General features: G+C 30.0%; 3 protein-coding genes and 1 long non-coding RNA gene across 8 annotated transcripts; 2 read left to right on the top strand and 2 right to left on the bottom strand.

The window, feature by feature from the left end:
• Positions 1 to 5,307: 5,307 nt before the first annotated feature.
• LOC149877737 (bcl-2-like protein 1) lies at positions 5,308 to 7,541 on the bottom strand. Its single transcript, XM_090073505.1, has 2 exons — positions 6,912 to 7,541; positions 5,308 to 5,590 (listed from the first exon to the last, which is right to left on the bottom strand). Exons 1-2 carry the CDS (start codon positions 7,359 to 7,361, stop codon positions 5,555 to 5,557), a joined length of 486 nt encoding a protein of 161 aa, XP_089929631.1. The 5' UTR covers positions 7,362 to 7,541; the 3' UTR covers positions 5,308 to 5,554.
• Positions 7,542 to 7,835: 294 nt separating this feature from the next.
• Positions 7,836 to 18,945, bottom strand: LOC149877735 (uncharacterized). Its single transcript, XR_016447769.1, has 3 exons — positions 18,822 to 18,945; positions 18,625 to 18,679; positions 7,836 to 9,639 (listed from the first exon to the last, which is right to left on the bottom strand). It is a non-coding gene; the product is annotated as an uncharacterized LOC149877735 (long non-coding RNA).
• LOC149877736 (visual system homeobox 1-like) lies at positions 12,891 to 14,360 on the top strand. Its single transcript, XM_090073504.1, has 3 exons — positions 12,891 to 13,178; positions 13,270 to 13,520; positions 14,197 to 14,360. Exons 1-3 carry the CDS (start codon positions 12,950 to 12,952, stop codon positions 14,335 to 14,337), a joined length of 621 nt encoding a protein of 206 aa, XP_089929630.1. The 5' UTR covers positions 12,891 to 12,949; the 3' UTR covers positions 14,338 to 14,360.
• LOC149877734 (putative ATP-dependent RNA helicase DDX4) lies at positions 17,354 to 21,894 on the top strand. Of its 5 annotated transcripts, none has more exons than XM_090073496.1 (8): positions 17,354 to 17,506; positions 19,320 to 19,367; positions 19,578 to 19,945; positions 20,061 to 20,324; positions 20,517 to 20,989; positions 21,203 to 21,473; positions 21,571 to 21,678; positions 21,765 to 21,894. In XM_090073496.1, the coding sequence occupies exons 2-8, from the start codon at positions 19,334 to 19,336 to the stop codon at positions 21,801 to 21,803; spliced, it is 1,557 nt and encodes a 518-aa protein (XP_089929622.1). In that variant the 5' UTR covers positions 17,354 to 17,506; positions 19,320 to 19,333; the 3' UTR covers positions 21,804 to 21,894. The 5 variants fall into 5 exon arrangements, with proteins under 5 accessions (XP_089929622.1, XP_089929619.1, XP_089929620.1 ...); XM_090073493.1 differs by having other exon boundaries at positions 19,302 to 19,367; XM_090073494.1 differs by lacking the exon at positions 17,354 to 17,506 and adding an exon at positions 18,271 to 18,326 and having other exon boundaries at positions 19,302 to 19,367.
• The last annotated feature ends 1,579 nt before the right edge of the window (positions 21,895 to 23,473 follow it).

Genomic DNA, 23,473 nt, shown 5'->3' with positions numbered 1-23,473 from the left:
AATAAAAAATAATGTCGTTACACATATCATTAAAAATCAAGAGGGTCGCGAAGAATTAAAAACCCCATTATTCTCTACACGGTCAAAATAACAATACATAAGGAAACCACTAAATACAAAGCTGCATCTTTATCAGCACAAGTAGTTCTATTTGGAAATCAAGACGAAAGATGTTTACAAATGGTGGTAAACCAACCCTAAGATTGAATATTTTATTCGAATTTGAAATGTTTTTACAAAAGGTATTGAAACTATTTTTCAATTTTTAATAGTTGAAGATGTCCTCCTACGTAATCCATCTTGTAATCGGTGAAGCTGACAATCTATTATCAATTAAAAATTTTTTTTTCTGAAGTGGTACCGTTTACCTGGAATGTAAGCTGATCTTCTTATTTTAATTCAAAAGAGAAATTTTGTAACTTATAAATTGTGTCGTATTTTCCACAGATGTGCTCTATCAATCCCCATAGATAATCTCATCCAGGCTTTAATTAACTTTTTTGGTAACAATATTTTTGTAATCATCTTAATACTTATCAGCATAAAGCATAAGAGCCGTCAAAAAAAACATAAATCATAATTTGAACATACCATGGTTTCTTTTCATGTTTGTTTAGTTATTGCCCATGGACAACATCAGACTCGTAGGTGCACTGCTAAACTTGCACTTTGGGTTTGAAAGTCGCTTTTTTGCATAAAGTAAGACTCTGTAGTAATTAAGTTATTTAAAAAAAAGAGTTCAAAAACATCTTTAAAAAATGTCGGGCCAAAGACCCACATAGAAAACTTTAGACTCGTGGGTGCACTGTTAAGTCCTTCGCAATAGACTTAGAAAAACCTATCATCAAGTACTATTCTTCTTCGAAGTAGCCTTTTTTAAATTATTACTGTTTGTTACTAATTCTAATTGCTCTAACATAAATTAGCGTTAATTAACATTAATTAACATTAATTAATTAACATTAAATAACTTAAACCAAACTGCAAGTTGTGTAAAATTAAAGTACTATAGACTGTTGTATTATTTCTCTTGACTTTGATCATTCTTAATTACTTTATTGGGTTCAAAGTATCAGAGTTCTTCCAATTTTTGGTAGCCAAATGTTACAGTCTTCTACTATTTAACACCCTATTTTTAGAATATCTGTTTAAAGTTTTCAACAGATTGGTTTTTACTTTTGTGCTAATCAGTTCATTTTCCCCCGCCCTGTAACTTTAGAAATCTTTGAATTAAAGTCTCCGTGAGATTAAGAAATCATCTATTACCTTCGCGATTATTACATGTTAGCACCCAATCTTTTTACTGCTGCAAATGACGTGATTCCAAATCTTGAGATTCCTCTTCCCTAAAAACAAATTACAATATAAATAGCCTTTATCTATTTCCTTATTCAGATCAATGTTTGAAATCGTTATCAGAATTAATGCAGCTAATCTTCTCCATTCACTTTTTTATAGCGGATTTCCTTAATTCTTTTTCTTTCTGCTATTTCCATTCTCTTTTGAACCTTATTGTATCTTTCTTTAAAGTTTGTGTCTTTGAAAGAACTGAACAGTTTCAAATTCTAAAAATGATGAGCATACCATATCACACAACACCTCATACACATATGTCAAATATTAAGTATAAAAAGCCCTTTTGAGGAAAACTGTTTTTTGATAAAGTTGTTCTCTTCAAATCTAAGGTGGAGGCCGTAGCAATCCACATAGGTGCTTAATGAAATATATAAAAGTGGTAAATTTGTAAAAGTTTTCTGACTCTTTTTTCAAGTACCTAATGAAACCACGGAACCAGCTTTTTTCTTCAAAAGCTGCTTTCAAAGCCAAAGTGAAAGGCTTAGCATAACACCTACAACTCTGAAATTAGCCACAAGTGATGCCAATACCTAAGTTCGCAATAAAAGAAACCACAATCCGCTTTTACATGATTTTAATTCTTTTGACGAACTCCGACAAGCCGGCGATAGTTTTTCTTTTTCCATACACCCCTAAAACATTTGGGATGAAGTCATGTTCCAAAAAAAACCTTTTGAGGCATGAAAGTATTTACCTTGGGCATTACAAAAATGAAAATATTGAAATCTATTTATTGCGTCCGCAGAAGAAAAATAGCTTTAAAGTTAATTTCTCTTTAAATTGAATAAGTGTAAAAAATTATCATATTTTGTGGAATTTAAATAGCAAACATGAAATTTTCATATAAATTGATGAAAAAGTAATAAAATATTGTAAAACAATGAGAAGAAGAATAGAAAAATAAAACATATTGGTAAAAAGACCTCAAAAACGTCGTTAAATCCAGGACCATAAAATAGCAAGGATGAATTGCAAAGTCCTGGTTTTTTAAACTTCAAAACTGAAGGCTTCATTCAAACTGTGCATTTATTAAAACTTTAGAAAGCAAAAAAATAAGAGGAGAGTACAGTTACAGTTTTAATAACTTTACCTTAAAATGGGATGTACCTACAAGTTGTATTAGGCAAAAAAGAATACAACTTTTTTACAGTTTTAGCGCATCATTCAGAAAAGAAATGTGGTAGGAGTTAAATATCATATTAATCACCAGATTAAATTTTGTTAAAAAACATTTCTGTTTAACAGCTTCAGTTTTGAGATACGGAAAACCAAGGTTATGGGAGAAATCTTTGTAGTTTTGTAGCTTCACGTAAATTTTCAAAGTTGTACAATGGATTGGAGAAATCATTTCAAATTGCCCATGACTTTACTGTTGTAGTCAACGATGCAGCTCTTTAAGTTCATTGCACATTGAGGATGGTCTTGTGAGCACTTATACCTTTGCCAATGTTGTTGAAAAGTATGATGTAGAGCTTCTGTGGCTTGTTCACTAAACATTCCCAGTAAGCAATTTTTTTCTTGATGAACTGGCTGACATGGAAAAAGACAGAATGCACTTTTGGAGTAACAGGTAACTCAAGACTTAGATAGCTGTCTTTGAACTGCTAAATTTTTAACCCATACTGCTCATCAAGATGGTTTCAAAAACATGCTTCTACAACAAAGTTGTACTTTTTCTACAAGTCAATCAAGCCAATGGCACTGACAGATGCAGATTTCTCTGCTTGTTGAAGTGTGAAGTCTGAGTTTTTCAAAGATTTTCGGCATTCTGGTCCAGCAAATTGCCCACCGTGGTATGGCTGCATGTGAATGTGCAAGTCTTAAAGGCACTGAGCAACTGCAGGCCAGCAAATTTGAAAATGTTTCACAATGTGATTTACAACTCCAAGCAGAAGATGAAGCTCCATAGATGGAATTGAATCCAAAACTAGACAATCATCTGGTAACAAGCGGCTGATTGACTACATTATCAAAGTCTTTGGTTCGTTTTTTATCTACTCCAGCATTAACAAATGTCTCAGGCTGCCTGTAATTATCCAAAGGTTCTAGGTGAACCACAGAGGTGGAGGTGTTTTGAGTCCGAATTGCACCAAGTGCACGGATGGCAGTAGGAGTGAGATTACAATCCACATATGACGTTAGCAAGCTTAAGATCATTTGACAAAACAAACTCAACAGGTGTTGCTCTAGAATAAGCTTGACATCTAGAATAAGCTTGACATTTTCATGTTTCTGAAAGATCTTCACAGATAACAATGATAAGCTGTTCTTTGACTCCTGTGCCTTTTGAGTTTTTGCAAGTCAGAAGCCATTTGGACAGCCTCAACACTGCCTGATTGAATGTCAATGACACCAAGACATACCTTCTAAAAGCCTCCACCTCCATCGATTCTTACTTTCACAAAGAAGTCTTCAGGCCAAGATTTTTAAATTTGGTTTTAAAGTTCTCTTCGACAATCCTGTGAGGTGAGACTTTGTTCAAGGTGCTAGTTTTTTTCACTCCAGTATTTGAAAGAACAAAAAAAGAAAAAATATTAATAATGTAAAGATTAAAAAGAGAATCTATGATATATTACTCATCATCATTATATTTGTCAAAATTTGTTTTCATTGTTCCAAATTTCAATAACATTTTGGATCTAATAATTGCATATTGTATGTATTAAATTAAAACATGCAATTGGCATTGCTAATTTATTATAATTTTTTAATTTATTATAATTTATTAAAAGTGTTTCAAAATTTTTAGAATATAAAAGTTAATACCAGGCAAAATTGGCAAAATTGGTAGCTTTCTGCCATGTCAAAGTGTTCCCCCTGGAGATGATAAAGAAGAAATCACTGCAGTCCATTCTGAGGCAATTTTGTCTTTTTTAGCAACTTCTGCAATCTTTTTTCGAATTGTACAAAGATTTCGTAATAGTGTGTTCAAAGATGTGAAAGCCTTTTTGAATTTAAAAAGGATTTTTTGAAAAGGATTTTAAGTCCAAACAATAAAAAAAAAACAATTGTGCGCTTGAGACCAAAATCTAAGGTGGGCTATCGTAAAATAAGTATTTCATACTTTTCCAGTGCCACTCACACAACTCACCTAGAAAAGGGTAAGGGGTGGTGCACATTTTGTTAAAAGGGTATAAAAATAACTTCATACTTAAGTTTGTATGTAAATGCTATAAAAATAGAAAATTAACATTTCTTATTTGAATATCTTAGCATATGACAAATTTAACACTGCATTGTTCTCCTTTAGACAATGATTTTTAAATGCATTTTTATTCTGCAGAGTCCGCAGAATAAAAATGCATTTAAAAATCTATTTATTGCGTCCGCAATAACTTGATTTCAATATTTTCATTTTTGTAATGCCCAAGGTATGTAAAAGGTATGTACTTTCACGCCTTAAAAGGTTTTCTTTGGGACATGACTTCATCCCAAATGTTTTTAACAGAGAAGGGTGTATAATCTGTTTGGGAAAACATTTTTCGACAGTTTAATTAAACTTCCTTTTCGCAAAATATTGGGTTGCGTCAACGCAATTTTATTGATATCTCCTGCAACGTGGTCTGAAACGACCACTAAAATAACCACGTGACAGAGTTAAATTTCTAATTTTACTTACGCGCTATTTCGCAAAATGGTAGCGTTTATTAAGTTATTACTTTACAGCCCTTTTTAAAAGTAGCAAATAAAATGATTTCAAGTTTTTACCAAAGAAATATCAGCGTACTTAAATTATATAAGTAGGTAATCTATTTTAATAACTTTTTCAACAAAAATTAATGTTTTTCATTTTTCTTTATAAATAATCACTAACTCAGTCGAGGTCACTTTTTGATCTTTTTTTAAAAATAATACTCCGGGTTACACGGTAAAATATTAAACAAAAGAAAAAAGAAAAAAAAAAAAAAAAAAAAAAAAAAAAAAAAAAAAAAAAAAAGGAAAAAGAAATAAAATAAAAATAAAAACAACTAAAAACACAACAAGAATTTCTCTCCGTGTACTTCTTCACTCAAATAGTCCAAACAAAATTGCCATAGCAACAACAACAGTTGTAACATGATAAAAAGAATCATGGTTACCTATGTAACCATTTTTACAAAGAATAAGAAGGCCATATTAATGCCTCAACATATTAACTGAAATGCAACTACTATACCCAGACATGCCTAACTCAAGAGCACTGATATACAAGCTCACTTTATCTTGTATTTTTAAAGAATTCCAAAAATCCATTCTAAAAAAAAAAAAGTGAAAAATTAATTATGCAAAAACTGATTGCATAAATTTAAGAGGAATAGGGAGTATGAAACACCCCTATAGGTTTGCATTTAAGTAAAGTTGTAGATTCTAATCCTTTAGATTTCCTTGAATTAAACTTCTATTATGTTTTAAAAAAAGTAAAAGTAAACAGAAAACAATACTATTTTAAAAAATAATCCAATGCTGTAACACTTTTATTGCATGGTTTAGCAAATCTTATTTAAAGCTCTGTTTATACTAGAGCTTTAAATAAGATTTGCTCTACATGATGCAAAATTAAATTCAAGAAAATAGCTGCTGTAACAGATTCATTTGGCTTTTACTTAAAGGTTCTATATAAAAAACTGAAAGCATTACAATGTTTAAAATTACTAGCATTAAAATGTTAAATGATACCAGAAATATTGTTAAATTATTGTTTAACATTTAAAAGTAAACACAAGTTTTTTATCTGCTGAATTATTCATCTCTTTAAAACTTTTTGTACGAATTAACATTCTATTCAAACATGCTTAAACAAATATAATTTTAAAATGCATATATATATATATATATATATATATATATATATATATATATATATATATATATATATATATATATATATATATATATATATATATATATATATTTAGATATATATATTTATATATATACATATATATGCATTCCTACACACATATACACAGACGCATACACATATATACACACATACATATGTATGTATGTATGTATGTATATATGTATGTATGTATGTATGTATGTATGTATGTATGTATGTATGTATGTATGTATGTATGTATGTATGTATGTATGTATGTATGTATGTATGTATGTATGTATGTGCTATATGAAAATCTCAAACTTATTAACAAAGAAAGATTAGCATTAAAACAATAAGATTTTAAAGATCCTAATTAGTTTTTGCATGAAGGTTAAACCAGCCATAAATGCAATTGAGAAGCCTGAATCTATTTAGCATTTTTCTCTCCAAAATACAAGGAAGTCATTTATTAAATTATGTGGAAATAAGATTAACTGGCAATACTTTGCAACCGTTAAGTTTGCAGAAGTGTATAAAACTTCTTACTCTATCTATTTAAAAAATCTCTTAAGACACATATATCAATGATTTAAATTGAAAAAATAAATATCTTGTAACATAAACTTAGTCATTATGAAAAGAGGTATGGCCAGTAAATCATCATTATATACTTTAATTAACAGTTCTATAAATCAAAAAAAATATTATTTTAAAAAAGTGATCAACTATAATAAAAAAAAATTTAACTTACCCATCCACCTTGTTGGTTAATCCAATAGTCTAGGTTAACTAACATATAGTTAGCTATCCAACTGACAACATTCTCAACATACTCCATACCCAAATCTGCTCTTTGAGCACAATGAAAAGCTAAATTCCCCCCAAAAGTTAAGAATGCAACTATTCTTCCCCAATTTTTTCCTGTAACAAATATTTCATCGGAAACTGACAGAAATGTGGCATATATAGTATTATGAGTTATTTGTAATTGGTCGCATGCACTTGCGAAAAAAGTTTTATTGGATGATTCAAGTTCATGTGTAACTCTTTGCAACGTTTTTAGTATTTCAATAAAAGGTGGCTTCAGTTCTTCTTTTTTATATAAACCAACTTCTAAAAGTTTTTTACGTAGCTTTTCTCCAACATAACTTTTCACTATTCTTTTGTATGTATCTTCTTGAGCATTAATTGATCCCGCCATTATATTAAGTTTAATGACTCAATTTCCGACCTCTTTGATAATGCCGACCGTTTGTAATTAATATACATATTAAGATTAGCTTGCAACTTATAATCCTAATTTTACAATAAAAAAGTTTTTTTTCTCTTATTTGTAGATTAAATCTAAAAATTTAACTTACGTCAGGAATATTTTAATGACAGATTTCAGAAATTAATTTCCGGAAAAACAAACAGTACCTTTTTCATTTTAATAATTAGTATGGAAATTTAACCTGTACACGCGGCCGGTCGGGTCACTTACACGTGTGTTTATAACAAATTCCGAACAACTTGTTTCAGACAATTAAATGGCCGAAGCAAACCGTTCTATATTTCGTGTTTCGTATGTAAATATTTTACGACGAAAATTATGAGATATTAACTTGATTTTTGCAAGGAAGAGAAAAAGCTACGGCACGTTTTCATTATTTTCGAAAGTATAAATTTTTCCTGATTTTTGATAATTTTTTCAACTTAGTTATCGCAATTGTAAAATAATATACATTAGTATAAAAGTATCTAAGTACATTTCATTTGCGTATATGTTTACAATTATACATAATTATAAAATCTTGTTGTTGTCGTATTCTTAAAGTTTAAAAATGAGTTTTTAGTAGTCATGATTTGAAATTAAAGGCATTAAGTTGGATCTCCTCCATCCACGAAATCCATGAGGAAAATGCCAAAAGTTGTAAAAATATTTGAACGTTAAAATATTGGCATAAAATTTGGAGCTCGCATCATAGAGCGGACTGTATACTTTGGAAACAAAACAAAGACTTGTAAGAAGATTCCGTTGAAAAGGCATCAAATAAACAATTCAAAACTTATTTTTAAAATATCTTTCGAGGTATTGGTGCCCAAATCACTTTCCTCTCTAACAATCATGAAATGACATAAAAATCGGGTATTTTTTGGAAAAAATGTCAAAATTAAAGCTCCGATAACTCGTGAACTCTTTTGTATTCCGATGTGAAAATTTTATATTCCTTCTTATAACAGAATAAACCAGTAGTGATATTAAAAAATCTGAAAAGATTTGATTTAAAATTTTAAAATGTCGAATAACCCGTTTATCAAAAATTCTTTAGTTGCTTTATTTCGTATCTAAGCTAGTAATTATTGAGAAATCGATAAGGACATCAATACTCTCTTTCAAAAAAATCCGGAGGCGACACAAGCATTTTTAAACTATTTTCAAAATATGTTTTTAAATTTTAAGAGAAGATAAATTTGAGAACAGTTGTATTTTGACTAAAAACAACATCTTCAAAGCACAGAAAAAAGTTGCGTTAAAAAGTTACCATGGTTATAAAGTTTTTTAAAATCATTTTGATTTTTGATGAGTGAAAATTTCATAACATAATCATTTGTAATATATAGACAGTATACAAGCAAGAAAATAAGTTACAATAAAATTTCAAGTTAACTATCCAAATGTATTGAAATATGGGAAATGTCTAAAATAATATCGTAACTATGCAGACTTCATTTAGTTTTGAAATATAGGATGTAAGTCATTAAATGTGACCTCAGTGAGATAAACAAAACACATCATGATGAGGTCAGCAAAATAGAATCAGAACTAGGATTTTTATACCGAATTAAGAAATTTTTTGGGTAAAGGAAATTTTGATTGGTCTAAACAAAAGCTTCCTTATTCATAGCTGGGTCCGGCTCTTCAGTATTTCGATAACAATTCAGACTGTTTAAATTCAATTTTCTCTCCTTTACTCTTGCAATCTCAATCAGGCTCCTAGATTAAAGCGGTAACTACTGGTCCATGTCCAGACTTTCTATCTATGATTTTTTTGGAAAGAGTTACTACAAGCAATGAGACTGATATACATAAACGTATGGTAGGCAAATTGATTATATAATAGTTTAGGTTTCCTCAGGAATAGATTGTTTAAAAATAGATGCTTAAGAGGCAATTACTTCAAGAATAATTAAAAATTAATTTAGTTACTTACAATATATAAATAATTGGCACGAAATATAATTTGAGATTAAGGTAGTTTTGAAACCTAATCTTAGGAATAAAATATAAATTCGTTAACAGAAACTTCAAGCGATTACTGTCATTACCAATAAAAGAAATTTAATTTTGTGAAAACAACGTTGAGTTGCAGAATTGTAACATATTTGGTAAAAAATTCTATACTTAAACACTTACCCTTCAGATTTACGCCACTGCTCTTTGTAAACACAATTTTCACTAATACTAATGCTTCAAAACAACTTCCTGTTCTTTTATTCTGTAATGATAATAGAGCATTTATTATGAATGAATGTAATAAATTATTACTAGTAATATTTGTGAACTGATAAAATACTTTATTTTTTTATTAACGGCTCATTGAAAAATGATTCTGAGAGATAACTCTCAAGAAGATTTTTTGTTTTTAAAACAGTCTTATGTATATCACTAGTATATTCAGCAAAGATAATTTTAACTTTATGATTTTAACAGTCTAATACGTAAAATAATACAAAAGTAAAAAGAGTGAGTCATTAAACTTCTATAAAATTTTACATTTTATATAATCTTGCAAAAAAATCACAGACAAATAAAAACTTTTATTAGCTATAAGCAAACAGTTCTTATTTTCAAAATAAATAAAAAAAAAGAAAAAACCCCGAGCGATCCACTTCTAGTTTTAAACGCAAAACCCAATAGCTGACTCCAATACGCAAAAATACATAAAAATTAACCACAGTTATTAACAGAAATAGAATATAAACGACAAAGTTGTTTGCCAAGTTTAAAAAAAAAAAAAACACATACGAATGTAATAAATTTATTATCAGATAATATTATTTTTTTTGAATTTTTTAAACAAATAAAAAAAATGACAGTTAGAGGTATTCATTTTATCTTTTGAAAGAAAATATATATATATATATATATATATATATATATATATATATATATATATATATATATATATATATATATATATATATATATATATATACATATACACACACACATATTTATTGGAGTTATAAAAAATTTCAAAACTTTGGTAGTACAAAGAATAGCGAGCTTATTGATGTCTACTTTGCTATCTTAACATTTTAAGTTCTCTCAATTTTCAGATTCAAACTTCAAAATGTAAAACTTTGCAATAATTTTTTTTTAAACTTATTTTATTATAAATCTGAATTTTTGTTACTAAAAATATTTTTGTTATTTTAATAAGGCTTTTCTTTCCAAGAATAGCAGAACGATGTTGTTTTAATTTCCGAATTTTTACTGATACCTCAAAGTTATGATGCTGAGTTAATTAAGTATGCAGATAATACCATTAAATTTAACGTATTAACTTTAATGTAATCATTTTCACAATTTATAACAAAAAAAGAAACTCTGGGAACTAAATTTCTATAGAATATTTAGATTGTATGTTTTTTCCGAAACACATAAAAACAAAGGCATAAGCGCTATCATACCAATCCTTGTAATCATATCAGTACTTGTAATTTGTTTGAAAAAAAGAAAAGATCGTATCTCCTGACAGAAGACTGAATCTGCCATCAATCTTTTATTCATAATAAATCTACTTTATTAATCATTTATAATAGAAATCTCATAAAATAATAACAAATCTATTTGGTTAATTGAAGGACGGAACAAAAGTAATCAGAAGAGATTTCATCAAAAAACTTGTGCTTTCCTTGTGGTGAGTGCTTGCTATCATAAAAACACCAACATTCTAAATTTACGAACGTCTCCACAGCAACAGCCATAATTGATAACGTGTATATCACTATAACTAATCTTAACTCAGACTTAATGCCTTGTCTTTTAATATAAATATCTTGTAAAATATAAACAAAAACACCTCTTCAAAATCCTCTTCGAATCAAGATATATTCAATCATAAAGATTTTCTTGGTACATCAAAATCTATACAAAAACCACTTTTTCTCTTTACTTTGAAACAAAAAACTGATTAAGTAATCAACCGCATAATACTTTATACCCCTTAAGGGGTAATTAAAATTTCAATTCAATCCACTATTCTTTCTGCATTAAAGTTTCATCCGCCAGACTTGAGTAAGATGATCCAGAAAGAATTCTTTATTTCCCAACTTTCATGAAGAATAGAAAAGCTGAAATCTTGTATAACGCGGTGAGAAAACGAGGTTTGAGCATTAATATTGCAGGATATGGACGTTAAGAGGCCCTACTAAATTTCACCTCATTGAACTACTTAAAATGCTTATTTAAAGAAAGCAACCAACAAGCGTGGCTGCTTTCTTTAAAACAAAATTCGGTGATTTTGACGACGATGATTGACTTTGATTATCTTTGAGCAACTTTATTTAACTTTGAGCGAAATTGAATTAACTTAGACGATTCTTACGAAGACATATTGTGTCATACGTATTGGACTTTCTGGCGTACATTTAGAGACAAGAAATTTTGTCCAGGTTTTCTTTTTACAAATGCTTTGTCGAATGAAGAGACATTTTACAACTTTAGATTTGGCTTCATAGTTGGGCGCACTTTTTTATACATTTGTGACGTAGTTGCCTAAATTTAAGTAAACCACATTTTGTTTTTAGAAGCCTTGTTTTTACGAAAGAAATGCCGTCTAAAAACAAAATGTCGTTTACTTAACTTCAAGGAAAGCGCAATGTTTATCAAGATAAGTTGTCCTTGGAAGTATGTTTGCCCTAACATGCTATGCAGTTCAATAAATAAAAAAAAAAAAAAAAAAAAAAAAATGCGAGAATTTTCTTAAAAAAAATTACGAAGGCTGAAAAAACTTCGACAAGTATTCGGCAAAGTTTATTTAGACGCACATTCCTTTATTGACAACAACTTACTTTAGAAACCGTAATCAACTTTAACATCTTTTACGAGATGGTTTTACCACCAGACTGGTTCACTTCAAAACCGACTAATAAATGGTTTGCCACTACATATAAATACTTCTCTATACTATACTATACTATACTATACTATACTATACTGTACTATACTATTCTATACTGTACTATGCTATATATACTATATATGCGCGCGGGTGTGAGTGTATGTGTGTATACACACACACCCGCGCGCACGCACGCACGCACGCACACACACACACTCACACATATATATGTATATATATATATATATATATATATATATATATATATATATATATATATATATATATATATATACATATATATGTGTGAGTGTGTGTGTGTGTGCGTGCGTGCGTGCGTGCGCGCATATATATATATATATATATATATGTATGTATATGTATGTATGTGTAAATATACTTTACATACACTTTACTTCTCTATAACGCTCTTCGAAATTTGTGGTGTAATAAATTAAAAACCACGGAATAGTTCACCGACACGTATATAAAGATTTAAAAATGATTCATTTTGAAAGAAAAAAGGGTTAGATGTGAGATCTTCCCTCTCATTTTTAATAACATTGATAGAAACTCTTATCATGTTTAAAAAACCAATCAGAAATTTTGATTGCAGATTAGACTCTTTCAGAAACGCGATGATGTAAAATCTACCAACGTTTATACCAAGTAATAACTCATGGAAAACATGTCGAACCACCGTTTAAAAATCAGAGAATATCAAAGGTTTCTCAATTTTCAGACAACAGTTTACGATACAGTGCCGGTTGCTGAAGAAACGGAATCTTCTGGATCGAAGTTATCTTTTTCAATTGAAAGAATATTGACTACGCATTCTACTAAAAAGAAGTTTATTACATCTGAACGTGATATAATTAAGCAAGAAACCATTTCTAATAGGATAAAAGGTTTGATTACGTTATTTTTACTTGCTAGAACACCGTTTTAAGAATGATTTTCAAAAGTAACTAAAGTTGAAAGAAATGAGATTTTCTATAGAACAAACGAAATCATCCCAAAAGGAGAGCGTAAATTCACCACCTGAATGTTTTGACATCTCGTTTTGCAAAGCTAGTTCAAACTCTAATGGTTCTAGCAATCTGATAGTAAAGAGCAAAAGAAGTCGTACTATATTTACAAAAAAGCAATCGCGCGTCTTGGAGGATGTTTTTAATACAACGCACTATCCAGATTTAAAATGCCGATATGACATCTCTCAGAAAATCAAATTAGCAGAAAATAGAATCCAGGTATTTTTCGTTTATTAGAATTATTTCGATGAATAAGTAAAAGTGGCGGAATACAGGTCCATCCGTGGGCAAACTACAATTTAAGTTCCTTGAAAAATCAGTAATTTATTTTTCAAACAAACACTGTTTTGGAGATCTTATCTAAATTTTATAAAAAGAATCCAGATAAGTTAGGCTTCGAGATAAGAAATTCTAAGCAATTTAGGTTCTTTGAGGTTAAAAAAAGTACAAAATTTATAAAAAGAAAAACGAAAAACCTCAACACTGAAAAATTCTATGGGTAAACTCCACACTACCGAAAAAAAAACGTGATGCTTTCTGGTATATAAAAAACGTGATGCTTTCTGGTATTGAAATGAAAGCAAGTTTTGTTGAAGAGCTAAAGAGTCTTGGTTTGTCAAACTCACTTTCATACGCGCGATCAAAACTCACTTTTATACGCGCGATCAAAACTCACTTTTATACGCGCGATCAAAAGGATCAAAACAGTTAAGAGAAAATGCAACTAAGTTCTAGTTAAACCACAGTACACAAAACTCTAGTGACTATTTTCATTTTTAGGGCTTAAAAAAAATATTTTTAAATTTGAAACACAATTTTTTTACTAGAAAATTTTATATTTCAGTTTTATTAGTTTTGGTTCACTTTTTTTCTTATTAAGTTTTTTTTAAAACAGATTTGGTTCCAAAACAGGCGTGCAAGGTTGCGTCGCACAGAAAAAATGTGGGTTGAGCGGCACTATCATGGCAAGGTACATTACGGAGCAATAGTTTGTCACTCGTCGCTGAAGAAAAAGAATTTGATCTCCTTTCTGTAAAAATATATATTTTTGAAATACAATTTCGGAGGTATTTTAGAACTGCTTTAAATTTTACATACAAGCGGCCAAATCACAAGGGGGCAAGTTCAACAAGAAACTGTTTTGAAAAAAATGAAAAAACATCACTACAAACAAAAGTTGTAATAACTTTTGGTTTGCATATACTTTCAAATCTGCAGAATTTTTCTCAGGGAACCATAATTTTTGTAGATCAAAACTTTTATTTTTAAACGATCTTGTTTTCGAAAAAAATTAATTTTACACCCTTTTGATTTTGCTGCTCATTTATAAAATAATAAAGTTAATACTTGTAATACAGTTTCTCTAAAACCGTTCAACTAAATGAGATTCGTTGAGGTGTAAATGCGCTTACAAATTACGAGAAAATATACAAAGAAAACGCAGAAAGAAGAAAATTTTCTAAGGGGCTGTTTATATGGGACAAAGGCTAGTCCGTTTGTCGAGATCTCACTTGCCAGGCTAGCTCTCTTATTCAAAAAAACGCAAAATAAAATTAAGTTGAAATAAGGACAACGTCGAAATCTCGGTAAACGGGCTAGCCCTGCAAACGAGCTAGCCTGCTTTTCAAATAAACAGCCCCTAAGTCTTCAATGTTGTGGAATTACTCCTCCAAACTTGATATGATATGTTTGCTCTAGACTTTTTTGACGTTTTTTTAAGTGTTAGAAAATTTTTGCTTCCAATTTTGTTATATATTTAAAGTGAACGAAATCTTATTTTTTTAACAAACTTTTACAAACTTGTGTATCCGATCTGCAAGTCTTGTATTTTTTTAATGTTTTCACTTTAAGATCTCTGTCTAAATATATTTGGTTGAAATCAAGTAGCTTCGTATGCTGCTATATCTTAGTGAATGTTTCTTTTTGCATTTTCTCCACGAGCTTACGTTTCATAAGTGAAGGACAAATCAGAGAAGTGAAGGAAGTCAGAGTGAAATTCATAAGTGAAGGAAATTCATAAGTGAAGGAAATTAGAAAATGAGCACTTTTTCTTTTCTTTATGAAGGTTTTATGTTTAAAAATATAATTTTATATCTAAAAAACCGCTACTCCGAAACAGTAGAACTATTTTAAAAGATTTTTTTTCTAATATTGTAATCATTATATATATTTTTTTAATTTCAAAGTAAATTTTAGTAGACTAATGTTGTTTTACTAATGTTACGAAAAAGCCTCGTTTTTGTGAAATTTTTTGAAAACGAGATAACAAGAATGTACAAAACACTAAAACAGATCAACAAATGATTTTTTCAAAGCAATTTTATGTAATAAAGACATTTTCCATTCAATTATGAATGCTTTCTGGCATGCAAAATATTATACAAACCTTTGTCAGCAAAATGTTGCCCGATCAACGCGTTTGCAAGAAATATTTCATTTTCATTATTTTTTAACTTAAAATTTGATTTGGTACTGATATCGATTAAGTTTACAAAGCAAGTTTATGATTGATGTTTCTTAACTCATCCCATTGGTTTAATTTATTAACAATAAATATCACATCATATTCATGGGATCTCTAAATTCTTCACATTTTATTTTAACCGTTTTGTTGCCTAAAATAACGTGTGAAATAACGTATGACGTGTGAAGAATTAAAGTGTGAAGAATTTTGCATAACGATTGAGAGTGAGAATTTTTATCTGCGCCAAATAAAAGAAAACTACCTACAACCGCTATAAATTTACCTACAACCGAAATAAAACTACCTACAACCGTTATAAAACTACCTACAGCCGCTATAAAACTACCTACAACCACTATAAAAACCCAAATTATTATTGTAAAGGATGATCAGTTTGTCAAAGCCCATTACCAACGCAGTCCCTTTTAAAAACCTCAAAAGCAACATTTTATAGACTAATGTTAACTAAAAATGTTAACAATAACAAAATAAATCTTTTCCTAAACATCTGAGATACGTTTTTTACATTTCGGTTAATTTTTTTCGTAATTTTAATTCCAAAAATACTCAATTATCATTTATTACTAAAACTGTTGTCTGTCGTACTACCTCTTTCTCCTTTGACATCAGTCGAGTAAGATAAACAGCTTATAGGTTGCTTTTGTCACTGGTGTCAAAAAATCTTGCAACCATTATTTGTGAACTTTATTGAAGGTTTTGGACTTTGTTACATTAAGGACATCCTCAAATCCAAGAAGCAATCACTGATTACAAAGGATTAAATTAGAACTAATGTTTCAAGGCGCAAAAGATTCATGGATTCCTTTAGGACTAGTCTTGTGTTAAAGATTTTCCCCTATTGCAATTAAGCATTATTTTAGTCTACAGCTAGATTTATAGTCTTAATGCATATTTTATTCTTACCAAAAAAAATTATGAATTTATCTTCAATAATCATTCAAAAATTTCATTCCATTTTTTCAAAGAAATTTCCTTGAAAAACTCATGAGGTTACCAAGATTTAGCCACAACGCCGAAGTCATTAAACTTTGTTTTGATTAAAAAAATTTCATCCCTCTAAAAGCTTAAAAAAATAAACAATCAGAATGTTTTTGAAAATTGCCGTTGTTCTGAAAAACTCGGCATATTTCACGACAATACGTCCGGGTTCAGTTTCACTTACGGCATGCTTCACGACCTTAGGTTCAAATTCATTTTTCGCCACAAAACAGCTTTGGGACAATATTATTCATCAAGTAAATTAGCAATAAAAATTACAGAGTTCAACAATAAAGAATAACTAATTTATGAGAAATAATCGATTTTTCAGAATCTCTTCGAATATAACTTCACGCAATTTAGTTAGATAATAAAATCGCTTATTACTCATCCAACCTTGATATATTTTGATATTCGTCACGAAGCTTAAAACTTTTTCATCGCAGTGAACAATAAGATTAATTTAAAGTTAATCTAAAACAAAAATCCCTTGATAATTGGTTAATAAAAAAGCAAAAGTGAGAAAATTAACTTTAACTTGTAATCATCCTGTTAGCCGCTGTCTAAATCTTACGCGAAGCAAATCAACCCCCTGAGAGAAATTAAAACTCTTTAATCTTAATGGTTCAATTCGAAGTTTAATGGAAACGATTTATGTTTAATTCCAAGAACCAAATATTTCCCGTCTTTTAAAAGAAAGCGAAGCGAAGGAAGTGCAAAGAGAAAAGGAAACGAAAATCAGGTGAGCAAACGTTTGTTAAACTTGTGAAAATCTGTTTTTAATTTTCTAATGATTGTTAATGATAATTTATAATATTGAACAATAAAAACATAAAAAGGTATGTTTTGCTAACTTCCTTAGAAAAATAAGCTTCTTAGAAAAAAACTTTCCTAACAAATTGAAGCAACAACAAATCATATCTATAACAATTTTAACTGATCGATATTCTAAAATATTGGTGTTTAGATTTGTCTAAGGGGGTCAAGGAAACACGGGCATGATACTAAACAGATTAGAAATGTAATATTTATCATATACTTTTTTGTATTTAGCACTTTTAAATGTAAAAACTTAAAAATTTTCAAAAATTATTAATGTTAATACTGCAAAACAAAAAAAAAAACAAAAAAAAAAACAACAACAAAAAAAATAGACAGCAACAACCGATAAAAAGTTTTCAAATGACCCTCAATAATTTCGGCTGAGCTCGACGCGGTGCGGTGAAACAGAGTTTATTTACACGTAACTTAATAGTTTTTCGTCACGGAGTTCATTTTTATGAAAATCAAACTAAGGTTCGGAGAAAACTTTAAACCACAATAATTTAAAAATTTTAGACATACATTGAGAATTAAAAAATATATAATTGTAAGTATTTGTTAAATTTGCTCATTATTATTTGCCTATTATATTTCAATCAAGTTTAATCTACCCCCTAAAACTAATAAAAACTTCAGCCAATGAAAATTCGCACAACGTTTCAGTTCTAAGAATTTTACGTAAACTCAAATAATTTTTGAAGTTTTAATTAGCGTAGAAAGACGAAGAAGAAGAAAAGAAAGTGAGTAAATTTGTAAAAATCATTTTCTAACTTTTGATGAACGAAGGTATCTTCCTTAAATATTCACATACAAGTTCCAAATAATTTTCTAATACCTTTTTAGTAAACACTCTAAATATATGAAATTTCACTAACATATCGAGATCGCATAACCTCGTTTTCAAGCATTACATGTGATAAACATTGTTTATCTTCGACTCACAACTTTACAAATTATTGGTTTTATAAAAACAAAAAACGGCATCAACAGTTTTAAAAAAGAAATCATCAAAAAGTAAAGTTTGCTAAAATTGTTAACCGCTCAGAATGCGTTGGTTCAACAACATAAAACTATGGCCCTGCTGAAGTTCGAGCTAAAAAAATAAAAAGGTTTAAAAGTGATAACCTAATGATCATTCCAAGTACTGATAACATACTGTCATCAACACGATATGCATGATCACTATATCTGCCAAATTCTTAAATCAAACTTCAAATTTAAACTTAATCACTTACATCTCATGATAAAATTATTTGATACAGTGACGCGTTTCGTTTTTGTAATCAGGTTTACAACGAACACCGCATGTGTAAAGGTGAGTTTCCACTAATCCGTTTAAGCTACGGGAAAGGGAACGGGATGGGAAAAGTAATCACATGACCATGCGCAGTGATAAATTTTCAAATTAAATTACAAGCTGCGCATGCTCATGTGATTACTTTTCCCATTCCTTTCCCTTTTCCGTAGCTAAAACAGATGAGTGGAAACTCACCTTAAGGGAGAAGGCTTTAAAGAAATTAGCTTTTGGTTAAAATTTTTAAAATTAATGTTTTCAATTAGAATGCAACCCATGGTTCTATTATATATAGAATAATAGGATATATCGGAATATAAATAGAGAGTGTTGGGATGAATAAAAATGAATAGGCGCCAGAAAAACATTTAACATTTTGTGGATTGTTTTAAAACTTTTTACAGTATTTTTCCTTTTTTAGAATCAACTTGTTTTATAGCATAACCTTGAACAATGGACGATAAAGAATTAGCTGACCTTCTTCAAGGTACATTCACCCTCTGATACTTGCAAATTTTATTTTAAAAAAGGAATTTAAAAGAATATGAGTTCTTAAACAATTTAAAAAACGGGGAAATTTGAAAAAAACAAAATGATTCTCTCACTGTGTTGTTATTACTGCGTTCTTGCTTACACAGAGAAATTCGTTTACTCAAATGTCTGACAAGAAACCGAACGTTTTTGCATGATATTTTAGGCTTGAGTTTGTCGACATGTCCGAATTTAAGTTGCAAGGACACTAAATGCTTTGTTTGTCACGAACAGTGTTCTAAATGCAAAAGAGACTGCAAGTGCAATACATTATTACCAGTTGAAAGTTATATTCGACAACCAGGTATATTTTTTCACATTTACGATAAGCTAAATGTAAATACTTCTGGACCAGACGATGTGCGTTTACCTGACCCAATCGGAAGCTTTCAGGTTCTGAAAGAGTTACCTCCATCGATAATTGATAATAAATCATTTTACAAGAAACCAACACCGATTCAAAAATATGGCATTCCGGTCATGATGGCAGGTTTAGATCTCGTGGCTTGTGCTCAAACAGGCTCAGGGAAAACGGTAAACATAAGAACTATAAAGAATTTTATTGACTTTATTATTTTTATTTAGTTAATGAAATAAATGAATTTTGACAAAGTTTTAAATTTTATTTCTAATTAATAACATTTTATAGGCAGCTTTTTTACTACCAATCTTTGCAAAGATTTTATCAAGAAGGAAAGATGAGGGACCTTATGCTCTTATACTTACACCGACTCGTGAGCTGGCAATTCAAATTTATCAAGACATCAAACAATTAACCAAACAAACTAGTATTAAGTGTTGTTGCGTGTACGGTGGAACGGATGTAGAAAAAAGCCTCCGTGATGTTAATCTTGGCTTCGACATACTAGTTGGTACACCGGGTCGAGTTTTGCATTTTCTTGAACTGAATGAGGTATGAATCTAATTTATTTTTTTAAACAAACCAAATATTTTAACGTTATCCGAGGTTTCAATTTGTTTAACCTGTTTTACACTGTAAAACTGTGTTATTAGCTGTTATATTAGGGAGCCAGTGAAGTAGAATATTTATGTCGTAGCTTGTAAATCCTTAAAATATTTTAAAACTTTTTAAATTTGAACATAGAATTTGTTATCCACTATCAAAGTATTAGTTTTGGATGAGGGAGATCATATGCTGGGAAGTAACTTCATTTCTGAGCTGAAACAGCTAAACAAGTTTTTACCACCTGCAAAAGAAAGACAGACAGCTTTATTTTGTGCTACGCTGCCTGAAAAGGTGACCGACCTCCGCGATGCTGTAAACAATAAACCTGGAAAAAGTAAAAGAACAGATTTTACAGAAATCCTCAAGGAATTTATCAAAACTGACTTTATTTTCATCTGTGTGGGCAAAGTTGATGGATCCTCCAGTTTGATTGATCAGCGTTTTATCAAAGTTCAGCAGAATCCGCCAAAGATAAAAATGCTTATTGACATTTTAGCCGAAGAAGTAAAAGAAAAGAGTAAAACAATTGTGTTTGTGGAAACGAAAAAAGAAACAAGAAGTTTGTCTAAGTTTTTGTGCCAATGCGGCTTCCAAGTGACCGTATTTCACAAGTATTGATTGTATTTTTCAAAAGTTGTGTTTCTTAATCATGTTTGGTTGCTAGTTGATGACGTTTTTGTTTGGCGTATTGATTACTAGCAGATAGTTTGCTGTTTTTTTTTTTTTTTGGATTAAATACGAGATCTTCGTTTTTAATCCAAAAGACTGACGGGTTTTAAACATTGCAGTCTTAACAAAAATCTAATCCTTTAAAACTACTTTAGAGATCGAAGTCAAACGGACCGAGAGTACGGATTGCATCAGTTTAACTCTGGTATAAAGCCCATAATGGTGTGCACAAGCGTGTCAGCACGAGGTCTAGATATTGTTGAAGTGAAAACCGTAATTAATTACGATTTGCCTCGCGATGTATCAACTTACATATATAGAATCGGACGAACGGGAAGAGCTGGTAACAGAGGAAAGTCGATATCCTTCTTTGTTGAGGGCCGAGATGATGATATTGCAAGAGGATTAGTAAAAACCTTATCTGTGGTAAGTTTCTTAGTTTTCTGTGAAAATCTCGCATTTTATCACGTTTACTTATTTCACTAAGAATTGTTTGCATTTAACACAAAAGTTTAATTATTAGTCAGAGCAAGATGTTCCAGAATGGCTCGAAGAAATTGCAGAGAAAGCTTTAGGAACAGAATACGGGCCTAGAGCAGGAAAGTTTGCGGCCAAAGATACCAGAAAAAAGGTATAACAACTTTTTTGTTTTAATTTTATCTTCGAAAAAAGGGTTTTAATTATGCAGTTTTTTTAGATTTCATTAATTTTCCATAGGTGTCAACCAAAACTTTCGAGTGCGTTCTTTCTGAATAACGGTAGACGAATCGCTTTCAATGGCTTTTTTTTTCTAATGAGTATGGATCTGTATTCTTTTTAAAAAATGCAATTAAAAACCTGCACTTTATTTAAGTCTAGGGATTATTTAGGCCTATCCTAAGTCAATTTCTTCCGGCCCCCCTATCCAATTGTGTCCTACCACTCTATCAATAAGTTCTGAAGAAATAATTTTAAAACCCCTAGAACTTTTCAATCTGATACTTCTCCGATCTCGTTCAAACCAAAAGACAAACCGAATTACTGGATTGGTTACTCCAAGAATGGAACCTTTTAGCACCTAATACTCCGATATATTCGTTTCGTCATAGACAATATCAATTAGGATGGATTATTCAATTACCTTACAAAATAAAAAGTTTTTTCTTTTTTTAAATAAAAAATTGTATTTGGTAAAAAAGAAAAAAAAACATGTTGGTTTATGTCTTGTTGATGTTGGTGATGAGCAGCAAAAAAAGTGGCAACACATTTCAAAATGAATTCGTTACTTATTTTAAGTTTTTTCTTCACTTTGAACTGCACGTTCTTTCTCTCTCCACTTTGAACTGCACGTGTTATTCTCTCTCCACCTTGAACAGCACGTTTAACATGTTGGAGTCGTTAATATCAAGGATTTTTTCAAATTAAGTTCCATACATTTGCCAGAAAGATTCACCTTGAAATGTTTACAAAAATGACGAAACTGCTTAAAATATCAAAAAGGGTTTACTAAAATTCTTTCAATCATCATTTTTTCTGTCATACCACTGGTTCAAGTTCTTATAGCAATATTTGCAAAACAAAAAAGGCTGTGTACTTGCCACAGTCCCAAATAGTTAAAGACCATCAGCTTACATCAAAAAAATTTCAATAAAAAAGGGTTTTAGTAGTAAAATATTTTTGGACGATTAAAATCTGCATTTTTTTGAATCATCATACTTTTACTTTATGTTATGAGGAGCTATTTTTTACACATTAGTAATGTCGTAGCCAACAATTCGTGTCTCCATTGAACATTGTAATACAACGAATTAAATTAGAGCAAATGCTTCAGGGCGCCAATGGTTCGTGGATCCCCTTGGCACTAGCCTTGTATAAAAGATTTTACCCTATAGCAAAGACCATTGTTTTAGTTTTCAGCTAGATTTTCATTGAAGATAAACATTTTAACGTGTTAATGCATACTTTAACCCGAGTGTATTTATATTAGAAGCAAGACTTCTATATATTAGAAGTGGTGCTTTATACAAAATGTAAAACGATGTTTTATACAAAATCTCATATAAAATGGTGTTAAGTTATTTTACATCTTTATTGCAACGATGGCCGACAGTTTTACATTGTTTTATAAGACATTTTAAGACGCTGTTATGAATCGTCCATAAAGTACGTCCATAAAGAAATAGAAAGTCTCGTTTTCCGAAATTTGCTTTGCATTCAATAAAAAAAAATTAGTTTTCCGACTTTTGATTCCAATTTACCTACATAAATATTTGAGGGTGGGCGGGGGTGGGGATAGTCTTGCCCCATGCACCCTACATCGCCGGTTATGAGTAAACCAATAAATCATCAAAAAGTGGTGATATTATTTTTATGTCGAGATGTTATCTCTCCATATTTTTTTTTCAAATCTTTTCAAGATTATTATAAAGTATAAAATTAATCTTGAA

Source organism: Hydra viridissima, unplaced genomic scaffold (assembly GCF_058129835.1).
Source record: "Hydra viridissima isolate aposymbiotic clone 2 unplaced genomic scaffold, HvirCarnegie_v1 scaffold_16, whole genome shotgun sequence".
Taxonomy (NCBI): domain Eukaryota; kingdom Metazoa; phylum Cnidaria; class Hydrozoa; order Anthoathecata; family Hydridae; genus Hydra; species Hydra viridissima.
The sequence above is the reverse complement of the archived record's forward strand: the minus strand, read 5'-3'. Positions and strand labels throughout refer to the sequence as shown.

Excerpts from the sequence above, each read along its gene's own strand:
- LOC149877737 (XM_090073505.1), bottom strand. The coding sequence starts at position 7,361 with ATGGCGGGATCAATTAATGCTCAAGAAGATACATACAAAAGAATAGTG. Across the intron at positions 5,591-6,911 it reads TTAACCAACAAGGTGGATGG|AATGGATTTTTGGAATTCTT; the intron begins GTAAGTTAAATT and ends TTTTTTTTTTAG.
- LOC149877736 (XM_090073504.1), top strand. The coding sequence starts at position 12,950 with ATGGAAAACATGTCGAACCACCGTTTAAAAATCAGAGAATATCAAAGG. Across the intron at positions 13,179-13,269 it reads CATTTCTAATAGGATAAAAG|AACAAACGAAATCATCCCAA; the intron begins GTTTGATTACGT and ends GATTTTCTATAG. Across the intron at positions 13,521-14,196 it reads TAGCAGAAAATAGAATCCAG|ATTTGGTTCCAAAACAGGCG; the intron begins GTATTTTTCGTT and ends TTTTTAAAACAG.
- LOC149877734 (XM_090073496.1), top strand. The coding sequence starts at position 19,334 with ATGGACGATAAAGAATTAGCTGACCTTCTTCAAG. Across the intron at positions 19,368-19,577 it reads ATTAGCTGACCTTCTTCAAG|GCTTGAGTTTGTCGACATGT; the intron begins GTACATTCACCC and ends ATGATATTTTAG. Across the intron at positions 19,946-20,060 it reads AAACAGGCTCAGGGAAAACG|GCAGCTTTTTTACTACCAAT; the intron begins GTAAACATAAGA and ends AACATTTTATAG.